General features: G+C 36.2%; 1 protein-coding gene across 1 annotated transcript in view; it reads right to left on the reverse strand.

Annotated features, from left to right (window-relative positions):
* Positions 1-4,279: 4,279 nt before the first annotated feature.
* The window catches only part of LOC117331312, a 69,907-nt gene continuing 60,305 nt past the window's right edge, over positions 4,280-13,881 (reverse strand). Inside the window, 1 exon segment of the mRNA XM_033889981.1 lies at positions 4,280-7,587. Coding sequence (XP_033745872.1) covers positions 7,425-7,587 — 163 coding nt within the window. The 3' untranslated portion in view covers positions 4,280-7,424.

The raw sequence follows: 13,881 nt of genomic DNA on the forward strand, positions 1-13,881 counted from the left end.
GATTACGATCATCTTTGTTGGCGCTTTGGCGGTTCGAGAGCGCGCCAAAGCGGGTGCCAAAAGCCAATGGTACAAATCAAAGAATGTTCCAACTATTCAGATATTAGTTGTAAATCATTTTTGTTGCTAAAATGCTAATTATCCGCTTTTTGTCTCGCATTCAATGATAGTCAAGGAAAACGAGACTAAGATATTGCTTATTTCGACAGCGGCGACTATATTTGCGTTTAAGTTAACTTGTAACACTGCTTCATGTATTGCTATCAAAATGAATTAAAATTTGGCGATGGCAAGGTCACTGATACTAGCTCACCGAAAACCTAACCGTAATGTGGATTGTAACAAAGCGGGAAGTCGAGACATATAATTACGCGTTGTTTGTTATATTCGAAGCGCATTTTTCACATAGATGCCGCCATTTCGGGAACTCGTTAGGAGTTGAATTGAAATAAAGAATCTCGCTTTTCATATTCATGGGCTCTCGCGTTTTCCAGCATTGAATCTAAATTGCACGATTTGCCATTTTCACCATCAGAAATTGAGAACATTAATTAAATAACTTATCAAATTTAATGTTTTTAAAGACGTGCTACATATACTGCATGGATTTTGAAATATTTTGAGGAAATAAGTTTCCAAATTGGCAAATTTGGTCAAATTCTTTTTTTTTTTTTGTAAGTAAATGTCCAATGTTCATGAATTAATATCATATTTTACATACATTTGTATATTAAGTATCATGCATCAGTGAATGAAATATAAACTTATGTTTAAAATGACAAAAAGACGACAATGGACGATATTATTTGGTTTTAAACGATTTGGCATCACTTCGAAAAATCGATTTTTATAAACTGACTCTACTGTACAATTTCGAAAAATATTGCGTTATTGTATATTTGGTCTTTATATACAAATAATTTCACATATACAGCATTATCAATAAGCCAGAAATCACACTTTGAAAGTGACGATTTTGTTATATTCCGTATTTTCCAGATCATGAAATAAACTACACAAGAGTAACGCACAGGGCAGAACAATACACGCTCGTACCTACGTACTTGCATGCACATACAAAATGTATATAAATGAGATAGTGAACAATGGTGGATATTTGCAAGTTATTATTTAGTTATTGGAGTAAAATTTAGCAAAATATTCAATATCACTACAATAATTTTTAGCAGAATTCAAGCAAAACAAAAACAAAACAATTCTTGCTTTTTCTAACTTCAAAAGATAACAAACGAATAGCCACAACTCTTCTAATATATATAAATATATTCAAATCGTAAGGAAACCTTAACTGTCATGCTGATTAAGCATACAATGTTTGAAAGAAATTGGTTTAAAATTGTCGGCGATTTTCAGACAAACCACATACATTTGACACACATAAATATCAATAAAACATAAAGAACCGAATCCCCAATCCGCAGCTGCAGCGGATTCGTTATTGGAAGCGGACGCTGGCAGCGGATTCGTTATTCGAATCCCCAATAATATATTATAAGAAAAATACTTATATATAGCTGAATCCCAAATCAATTGCTGAACGGATTCGTTATTTGAATTCCAACATAAATATGTCAATAAAAGAAACATCAATTAAATATATGGAACTGAATCCCCAATCCGCTGCTGGCAGCAGATGTATCATTCGAATTTCCTATCATACTTAATGAGAAAAATTCCAATTGAACGTAAGAAACCGAATCCCCAATCCGCTGTTGGCGGATTCGTTATTCGAATCCCCGATAACGAATGACGAATCCGCTGCTTACTTCAGCCCGCTGAATTAGCGCAGGTCTGGCAACCTGCAACTGTCACACACACTGACCGATAACTACTGACGGTTAAACGTATGCCTTATCCGTCAATACAATCGCTTTATACGTCAATACGCTTCACGTGAATTTGTTCCACATCTGACGGGACTATTTTCAACTTGACCCTCAACTTTGACATGAATTTGTAACGTTAACGTAAACAAACGCAAGCAATCGCCTAAATTGAATTTGCTTGTTTTTTTTTTTTAGGAAAATAGTGAATGATGTAAGTAAATCGTCGTATGTGTCCTCAAATATGTATGGTGTTCATTTTCAACAATCGTAAACGTATTCATTGCCGATATCGTCTGCTTCTCGTTGGCCGACGGCAAACAAATGTCACAACAATTTATTCAAACATGTTGACAACTAACCTTCAATCTGAATCAGAAAAATCCATCCATGGCCAGTGTCACAAACACACGTGCTCCAGGCCTACAGTTTAACAACAACTAGAGCACGGTGACGCAGACGAATTCCCAGCTTAATTCAATGTTTTATGGGGCAACACTCCACATCTACATTAATTTGACATTTATACAATCCAAAATAATAATCCATTGTAGTATAACTTCATGTAGATATATCCTGGACTTTCAGATGTGGCCGGGCTCCAACACCAAACAAGCTGCCATGATAACGTTAGGCCTACGTCACAGTGTTCGAGTTGTGAGTAAAGCGTTACTCAAGTGACACACGTTTGTGTCTGATGTCTGCGAATTCTAAATCGTTTTGTCGATTGTTGTTTTAAACATACTGTAAATTGCAAATTAAAGGAATCTTTGTCAGGAATAATTAGTATTCGTGTGATATTTCCAGAACTCTGATTTACATAAAAAGCGTGGAACTATTTTTCAATGGCGCATAGATAGTTTCGTGGTAGTAAATACACACACAAGTGGTATCAATGAATAGATATTTTCTTACGCGATGTAACCGTTCAATCGGGGTCACTCGTAACCAAGAAAGGTACACAAAACGGTAATTTGCTTGTTTTGAATGTCGTCAACTCATAGAAAATTGTTGCAGGATAAACAGAATACATGGTGACAGAGATACTGTGGTTTTAACGTGGTGGACCAAGAAAGTAAAAAGCAAGTTTGAAATTTTTTTTTTTAACTTTCTTGGTCACCAAACTTTAAATTTTCTCGAACGTTAAAACCACAGTATCTCCGTCAAACAATGGAAATAATTCAAAGGGTTTGACGTATGCATGAAAAGGGGGTGTCCTGAATACACCGATATCACAAATAATTTACATAAAAACGATAGGCTTCCTAGCTAGTAATACATAACAACAACTTTTTTTCAGTAGAAGATCTTTATTAGTGGACTCAAAGATTGCATACCAATATTAATCAAAACGTACTAAGACTAAATGATCTAGTAAAAGTTTCACTGAAAGACAGGTAATCACAGAATCTAATAACAATGGTTAGGTATTTACCCAATTGATTGTTCTTGTATCAGGTGTCCATCATGATATCTAGTCCGACCACAACAACCCCAAGTGTTGACCTCAAATCACGATAATCAGTACAGGTAATATTCATATAGGTAACACTTTACACCATGTCACTGTACCGTCATACCTATACTCTTCAACAAGGAACAGGTTAGCATACCTGGGCATACCCGGAACAGATGAGCATACCTGGGCATACCCCGGAACATGTCAGCATACCTGGGCATACCGGGACCAGGCGAGCATACCTGTGATTGTCAAATATTCCAGGTATAGAGGAACACGAGTCATTATGACGACACATCACATGATCATAACATATATTTCTATCTACGTTGGGTTAACATTAATCATCTACTACTCTTAATATAAACGATGAAGACATCTATCACAGATTTTTTCCAAATGTTCATAACGCATCTAATATAATAAAAATTGAGAAAAATATTAAACCAATAGAATTATCACAATGCCTTTATCTTCGGTATCTCTTTCTTTTTTGTAGTTTCATTCTATCCGCCAACATTGTGAGAAATATTTGAAAACTTGTCAATATATATTAAGTGTTCTGTTTCAATAGGGATAATTGGAATGTTTTAGTCATACAACAGTTTTGGACGGTTTTGGCTGATGGCTGCGACTATTAGTCAAAGTAATATTAAACAATACATAAACTTTTTTCTCTGCATGATTGATATATAATATGTCAGTAACATTAAACGAATATCGAATACATTTTGTATAAAAAAGAATTAATTCAAAATATGAATATGGAAAAATAAACATCACTAGGATATCGATATCAACAATTTTAACTTCTAAGTGTAAAATTTCACAGAGATATGTAGTATAAAAATAAACATTCATGTATAATTAAGAAATAAAATTTTGGGAATGTGATTGCACATTATATTTGATTATTTGTCAATAAAACAAACCAGGAAATTAAACTTAAAGATTTAAAAACAGCTGAATATATTTCTGTAAAGCTTTGGAATTACCAAAAATAGTGGCGCTATAATAAAAGAAAACAAAATTGATGAGTAATGAGCATTAGTACATACGTGAGCTATTACGTATATCTGGATAAAGATGAATATAGTTATATCTACCTTGTAATGCCGATCCTTAACAACCAGTATAAAGATGAGTATAGTTATATCTACCCTATAACGCCGATCTGTAACAACCAGTATAAAGACGAGTATAGTTATATCTACCTTGTAATGCCGATCCTTAACAACCAGTATAAAGATGAGTATAGTTATATCTACCCTATAACGCCGATCTGTAACAACCAGTATAAAGATGAGTATAGTTATACCTACCCTATAACGCCGATCTGTAACAACCAGTATAAAGATGAGTATAGTTATATCTACCCTATAACGCCGATCTGTGACAATATTTAAAACCCGTCTCTGTTGAGGGGCCACCGGGGTATGATAAATGATGTTTATATTTCGTAAATTCAAACATTTCCTTACTTGCTGTCGAGCTGTTTATGATCGTCTGAAGACCGACAGGTCGTACCCAATTCAATTTGGCATTAATAAGTATAAATAAATAATTATATATAAATATTTCTAAAAAGTACGAAAAATAATAACACAGTCATTTCGTTTTGTTTTCCAACTAAATGGTTCAGATCATAGAGAATATAGCAAGACAATAAAAAATATCTCATGCAATAAAATATCTTTGTAAATATATCAAATTTCAAACCTCTGAGTGTTGCATGGACGATGCATCAGGGTACGTTAAGACAGACATAATGTCAATTCAAATTCGACGATTATTTCATAAACGAATCTTAAAGTCGGCACTGGCTCGTTTGTTTTTATTTAACAACAACATGTCTTTTGCAGACATATTTAAGTACAGTATCGTGTCCGCATCATAAATAGTGTCCGCATCATAACCTTACACTCTGCGTGAGCAAAGGAATATCATCATATACGTAGGTTGTATTCGGCTACACATACCAACAAGAGCCGAAGATAGCACACTTCAACATAGGGTCAACAAGTAATTACATCTGTACCATCGCTTACAACTCGGTCAGTAGCCCGTGTATTCCTAATTTCATTTTCGTGGAGTAACATTTGAATGTTTTACTAGAAAATATATTGGCATGCAGTATTGTTTTCTACTGATGGTGAGTTTTTGGAAGGCATGAGTCATGTGTTGTCTGCAGCAATAAATCTTTACAAATATCAATAACCATGACTTCCTGTAGATCATTCTTGTGTGACGTATGTTATCTATTCCTATGCCAGGAAACGATGTATGCAGACCTATGTTCCTAGTGACAGGACAGATTTGCGAGTGTGAAATCTATTTCCAAACCTATGCATCTATCATTGTAACGTTTTAAGACTGAATAACTTTTGCGTTCATTAATGACCTAATGACCCCAAAGCACGGAGGAGGAAATAAAACAACTGCTCATATATAAAGAACGATGGATTCAATCCATGTTACAAAAATAGAAGCATTCCTTTATATTTCTGTCACTTATATTTGTGTAATCGTCGCTATAAACGTGGTGAACAAAGAATGGTATATGAACACCAACGGAATATTGATATACGCTTCATTAAAGAAGACGCTTAATAATTTACGTGCGTAAATCATGAGGATGCCATACAAAAAAAAACCATATTGATATAGCCTTGCTTTTTCTACCTTTTGTATTCTACACAATTATTCGTCTATGTCATCGTTTAAATGACCCTGGCTGTTCACGGGTCAATGAACACAGCAAACAAATATCTTTTATAACAAGAACTAGACAAAGTTCCGTCGTTTAATTAATCGCTAGTCCCCGTGGTAAGATGGTTCCACGAAAATAACAATGGTAAGGATATTCCAACACCACATCACATCAACCCGACAGTTAAACTTCACGCAATTTGGTCTTTCTTACGTCAATCTGGGTCGATATGGAAATAAATGTAATATTGCACGAAATCAAAACTGCTCTCAGAGAATACAACTGTAACTTCGGTAACTACCACAATATAATACCATACAACGTCATTCAATGTTTAATCGTTGACATATTTGTGACAAATTACTTCCCAGTGATAATGTAAAGCCTACGAAGCTACTTTGGAAAGGTTCACCACATAAGGTCGGTGTTTCCTTCGCAAATGTCGGGGTAACTGATTTACAAATATGGACGGATTTAAATAATGTTTGCAAAAATGGGTTTCAAATACTTGAGCTATAAACATGAATTACAATATCAAGTATAATAATACGAAAATCATAAATATCGAGTCACATATAAATATTGAGTAACATTTTCCAACATACAAAGCAATAAAAAGATGTATGTTACATTTGATTGTCGCGGAGCCGGAGTATACTGATCTGGATTGCCGCTTATTTTCATTTACTGAATGTAGGCGTATATAGACTAAACTTTCAATATCTTTACCTTATTCAGAAAACCAGTCTTCAGATTTACGAGGCTTAGCCGTCATCTCAAAGTTACACTGTTCTTTGTGCGGTACAGGGGCGATATGCATAGACTGTCATTTGACCATAAAATACATTTGAAAGGGGGAGATATTGACTAATTAAACAGGTTGTGAAGAAAACATTGCCTAATTAAACAGGTTGTGTTGATTCATTGTTGACAAATGAATCAAGTAATTCTGCTTTCCTTCTGATGACAATAACATATCTTATTAACTTCTTAAATCAAACCCCATTTTATGTCCAATGATTGACGTTTAATGTTCAATAAGTACTCTTCTATTACCTGTAATACTATATAATTATTGTCCTTAAAACTATCTATGCATATATACACATAGCCACATCATGAATCCATTCAGCTCAACCCACTTAAATCCCAGTGATGTTGACAGAAAAAAAGAGATCAGATATATAACCACCATAATGTTTCAATCTCCAGTCGTTATCTAATCCCACAGTTCATTGATAAGTTCTAAAGTTGTGGTCTAAAAGGACCTTATAAGAAAATGCAGGTAAAATAGAGAGAATCCTTCTTATTCAAAATAGCCCTTACTGATGCATTGCTTTCCGCTGAAATGGTTTACACTTTTGTGTTAACATTATACTGTAGCAGTAATACAGTTAGACATATGTATGCGTTACTTTGGTACAGTCCCTACTTCATCCATGGCCTCCTTGGCAGCTTTGGTGTCAGGATGTTCCGCTCCTAAGAAGGAGAGGAACACATTGTAAGATTCTTGTAGTTGGTATTTAGCTTTGGCGAAGTAGTTGGTTGCGAAGTAAAACGTTCCCAGGTTGTACCTGTAAGTAAAAAACAAACATGTGGTAGATTTAGACTGACATGCCTCGTATGTAAAAGGTAATTTAATTAATAAGCAGTACTGAAGTCGTACACAATTACAACAGAGTCCTGGTGGAACCATGGCCATGTTGTCTATATCCCTCACAGAATAATCCGTTCACCTAATGACGAAAGAAACCCAATTCGGTAGCAGGAGTTTAATAATTCCACATTTAGTGCAGGGCAATTTTGACAATAATATATTGGTTCTAATTAGCAACTGTATGTGACATGGAACCCTATTTACTTTATCTGATAAACTGAAGTAATGTTATCTATACATCAATTCCTTCGTTACTAACTAAACAGAGACTGTATTGGTGGATATCGAACGTAAAACTTACACAATACACAACCAGGACTATGAGTAGTCATCCATTGAAAGTTGAAATAACATTTGTGTTTGGAATTCGTATGATGATGATATTGAACAACGGAAATTACTCCATGCCAAACTGGCTTTATCCTAAAAGCCAACTAACTTAAGAGACTAGTGATTCTTCTCTAATTCAATATCTCCTACACACCATCGAATATACTTATATATGTTATTGCTTGTGTACAACTATATAGGTCATCGAAGAAAAAGAAATGTATCTGGCCAATAGATCAAAATATGAGGCTAGCAAACGATCGAGACCATAGGCAGCCATTTATATAGAATGTAACGCTATATGTGTATTCTAATTAATCTAATCCTAATGTGATAAGAATTTCTTCTGTGTCCTCACCAGATTATTAAAGTATTGCCTAGATTAGATGGCTAGTATTGATCCGTGTACATTCTACGATTGGTTTAATAAAGACACAAGTGCTGTGATGACATGTCTGCCAATTAATTTGTCGTGTAATGCTAGGCGTCATCTTTGTTGCACAGACGTTTGATCTGTCTCGTGTTAGATCACATGGAGTTCAATAGCAGCAGGTTCTTGGCGTTGTTACGCGTTTAGATTAATTAACATTTTTATTCCAACATTTTATAACAGTCACGTATTTCACACTGACATTTGCTAATGAGAAGGGCAGAAGCAGCACATTAAACCATCTACACACAATTATCAATATATTTTTAAATGCAAGTGTTGAAGAAATTTGTTTTAACAAGAGGTCCAGAGGGCCTGCATCGCTCACCGTATATTTCAATGAGCATCTCAAAATATTCTCATTACGAGAACTAGCAGCAATTTTAAGGTTTACCCCTATTTCCCTTATTGGGCCTCTCCTGTCTCAAGGGAAGCACCACAATTATACACTGTATTACAAATCAGTGTTATAACATCGCCCAGTTTCCCCCACACGTTTAATTGGAATTAATGTTTTGACTAAGAAATTCTTGAAAACGAAATAGCAGCAGTAAAATTGATGTAAAATAAACCTATATTACAACATCACTAGTTGACAATTTTTTTTTTTATTTGAAAACTTTTGACTTATGAAATTAAACAAATATAATACACACAACAACAAAAGCTCTCTTAATTTTTTGTTGACAAACTTATCCGAATGGAAATGTTCAATTAAATCATAAGTTTTCAAGAATTGATATCAATGTACAATTGTATCTATATATATATATTGAACTAACATGTATCTATTTTTTCACAAACTAGTGCATATTCTAATGACTTCATCTATCGATGATTTATACATACATATATATATTGATGTTAAATTTTCCTCATAAAAAAATGATGGTTATTAAAATATCAATACAAAGTGCAACGACTCTGTACGTTTTCTATCGAACAATCTTGTCCATATATGGTTGATAGCTACTCCAGTTATCGTGTTCACAATAATAATAATAGCATACAAGGGACAATAACTCTGTACACTACTGTCAAATACTTCCTATTTTTCAAACTCATTCAAGATCTTATCGACATGTGCCTGCTTAGTTTCATCAAACCCGGTTGATATTTATTCAAGTTATCTTATTCACAAGATATTGTTGACGGACGGACGCAGACATGAGCTCATCTTGGTCCTTTAGACCAGGCGAGCAGCTAGTAATCTTCAATATACAATTCTGCCATTTAAAAGCATAAAACAAGATGCCATGAAGCTTTAAGGATCACTTGAGCTGTAGTATACTGTAGCTGTTTTTGCTGTTGCAGAACGATCTGCATAGTTATCAGCAGTCACTTGTACTCAGATCATTCATATCAAATAAAACCTGTTTCAGTTTTCCCTTTTTTTCACATGAATTAAAAAATTGTTATCATTATTCCCTAAAGAAAACTTGGACAACCGTGGTTAATAAAATTAAAATCATTCGGTAAATCTCTTTCAATCCTTTAATTCTTGAATTGTTGACATGGTTTATGTTTTTGACTAAAACAGTAAAATAATCGTAATGAGTGACATACAGTTTATTTTCACACACATCTAAATAATCTGGCAGCAAATTCATCAAAACTCATCATTTTAAATCATTTTTCCCTCCAAAATAATTCCCAAATTACTCCATCATTCCGCTAACATCACCTCTGTCACTACTCTCCAGAGTCCTCTATTCACCATCACCTCTGTCACTACTCTCCGGAGTCCTCTATTCAGCTAACATCACCTCTGTCACTACTCTCCGGAGTCCTCTATTATCCTAACATCACCTCTGTCACTACTCTCCGGAGTCCTCTATTCGGCTAACATCACCTCTGTCCCTACTCTCCGGAGTCCTCTATTCGGCTAACATCACCTCTGTCACTACTCTCCGGAGTCCTCTATTGGGCTAACATCACCTCTGTCACTACTCTCCGGAGTCCTCTATTCAGCTAACATCACCTCTGTCACTACTCTCCGGAGTCCTCTATTATCCTAACATCACCTCTGTCACTACTCTCCGGAGTCCTCTATTCAGCTAACATCACCTCTGTCACTATTCTCCGGCGTCCTCTTTTTGGCTAACATCACCTCTGTCACTACTCTCCGGAGTCCTCTATTCGGCTAACATCACCTCTGTCACTACTCTCCGGAGTCCTCTATTCAGCTAACATCACCTCTGTCACTACTCTCCGGAGTCCTCTATTATCCTAACATCACCTCTGTCACTACTCTCCGGAGTCCTCTATTCAGCTAACATCACCTCTGTCACTATTCTCCGGCGTCCTCTTTTTGGCTAACATCACCTCTGTCACTACTCTCCGGAGTCCTCTATTCGGCTAACATCACCTCTGTCACTACTCTCCGGAGTCCTCTATTTGGCTAACATCACCTCTGTCACTACTCTCCGGAGTCCTCTATTGGGCTAACATCACCTCTGTCACTACTCTCCGGAGTCCTCTATTCCTCTAACATCACCTCTGTCACTACTCTCCGGAGTCCTCTATTCCTCTAACATCACCTCTGTCACTACTCTCCGGAGTCCTCTATTCAGCTAACATCACCTCTGTCACTATTCTCCGGCGTCCTCTATTCGGCTTACATCACCTCTGTCACTACTCTCCGGAGTCCTCTATTCCTCTAACATCACCTCTGTCACTACTCTCCGGAGTCCTCTATTCGGCTAACATCACCTCTGTCACTACTCTCCGGAGTCCTCTATTCGGCTAACATCACCTCTGTCACTACTCTCCGGGGTCCTCTATTGGGTAACATCACCTCTGTCACTTCTCTCCGGAGTCCTCTATTCGGCTAACATCACCTCTGTCACTACTCTCCGGAGTCCTCTATTCGGCTAACATCACCTCTGTCACTACTCTCCGGAGTCCTCTATTCAGCTAACATCACCTCTGTCACTACTCTCCGGAGTCCTTTATTCCGCTAACATCACCTCTGTCACTACTCTCCAGAGTTCTCTATTCGGCTAACATCACCTCTGTCACTACTCTCCGGAGTCCTCTATTCAGCTAACATCACCTCTGTCACTACTCTCCGGAGTCCTCTATTGGGTAACATCACCTCTGTCACTACTCTCCGGAGTACTCTATTAGGCTAACATCATCTCTGTCACTACTCTCCGGAGTCCTCTATTGGGCTAACATCACCTCTGTCACTACTCTCCGGAGTCCTCTATTCGGCTAACATCATCTCTGTCACTACTCTCCGGAGTCCTCTATTGGGCTAACATCACCTCTGTCACTACTCTCCGGAGTCCTCTATTCAGCTAACATCACCTCTGTCACTACTCTCCGGAGTCCTCTATTCGGCTAACATTACCTCTGTCACTACTCTCTGGAGTCCTCTATTCGGCTAACATCACCTCTGTCACTACTCTACGGAGTTTTCTGTATGGCTAGCATATGATGAGATCTTTCAAATTATTATGTCAGGTGACATAAAAATTAAAATCCAATTATTTTATGAAGGACAATATTGAAAATAAAATATTTCTGAGATTTTGATACTTGGTAGGGCTTGGTTGGTAGCTAGTAGCAGAGTCTATTAATATTTTCTCTATTTATAATTCCACCTGAATTCAAAAGTGCATTTGTTTCAGTTCCAACAATAGGTACAATGTTGGGTAAATGGAAGGAAGTAACAAAAACATTATATGTTGATGTTGTGGTTTTCTTGACTGCAAAGTCGTTATTACAGCAAATGTTTTAGGATGGTAATGGTGACATTTTATAAGATCTGTGAGAGTATTATTAGTTTTCTTGCTAAAGGCATCATACAAAATTCATGTTCAGATTGACAAACAGCTCATGTGGACTTTTTTCTATAACGTCATTATGAATGGAAGATAGTTTAAGTCCATATTTTATTAAGTTGTTAAGTCATACGGTATCATTTCTTCACAAAACTATACATAATTTAAATGAAAAAAAAAAAAAGATGCGGTCTTGATTCAAAATCGATTATCAGGCAAACAACAGAGAATATTTCCACTACAATCAGTACGTGGTGGTTTGGTATATGGACATTCGAAATTCCTAAAGATGACCATCATCAGCAATCTTGCAAACTGACTGATATACAATGTACATACATGTAGCCAAATCATAGTACAGTTTTTGTCCAGGATATCGATCATCTACTAGCTGCCACTGTAATTCCACTGAAGTATTTGGTGATTATGAGAGTTATTGCATGGAAACAGATTTTCCATTGACAGTAACAGTAACCTTGACCTTTGACCTATGGACCAGTAAAAAACAATCCCATGCAAGCACTTGTGGTAAGGAAAAACTGCATGAGTGTGTTGGGCCAAGAGGAACTTGAGTTATTTCATGAAAACAAATTTTCTATTTTTAGTAATAGATTTTGTATTTAAAGCAAGTGACCTTTGGACCAGTTAAGAAAACAATCTAATGCAAGCACTTGGTGTAAAGAACAATTAAGAGGCCCAGAGGGCCTGTATTGCTTTCCTGATAAGGTTTGATCAAACATCAGAATAATGTTCATGTTCTATTCGTTAATAGCTTTATTTGTTGATGTCAAATAATACTATATATGGTTATGGTGTGGGGATCTCATTTGCTTTAAAGACATAACACATAAACGAAGTCCAGACTTCCTTGGGGTGTGAAAAAATCCCAGGGGTTATTTTTACAACATGATTGTATTTAAAGAAACTATTCTGGGGTGGAGAAAGACCACTGGACCTATTTTTACATCAGAATTGTCATTATCTCATGATGCTCAACAATGCTATACATGGTTATGGGGTAGGGATCTCAACAATTTCAAATATATAACCAATAAACTAAGTCCCTTGGGGTGGGGAAAGAGCCCAGGGCCTATTTTTACATCAGGATTGTGTTTATTTCTTGATGTCCAACAATGATATATGGTTATGGGGTGGGGATCTCAACAGTTTCAAAAATACAAGTGGCAATTTAAAGGATTTGCTTCTATTTCCCCTATTGGGCCCTGCCCCTCTGGCCTCATGGGGGCCAGATTGTCACCATTTATGCAAAATCTGTTCCCTTTCCTTGAGTATGTTTTTTACCAAAATGGGTTCAAATCTATTCAAAACTTTATGACTAGCAGTGATTTAAAAAAAAAATTTTTTTTTTATTTCCCCTATTGGGCCTGACCCTCTTCACCCATAGGGGTCAGTGTCACCATTTATGCAAAATTTGCTTCCATTTCCGAATGGATGCTTCTGACTGAATTGGATCAAATCCATTCATAACTTTATGACTAGTAGTGATTTAAAGAAATTACCCCTATTTCCCCTATTGGGCCCAAACCTTCTAGCCCCTTTGGGGTTAGAGTCACCATTTAATATGCAAAATCTATTCCCCTATAGAAAGTGATAGAAACAAGGAAAATAATCATTGTTAATTTGTTTACCTATACTAAAGTAC

The sequence above is a fragment of the Pecten maximus genome, chromosome 7 (genome assembly GCF_902652985.1).
Source record: "Pecten maximus chromosome 7, xPecMax1.1, whole genome shotgun sequence".
NCBI lineage: Eukaryota > Metazoa > Mollusca > Bivalvia > Pectinida > Pectinidae > Pecten > Pecten maximus.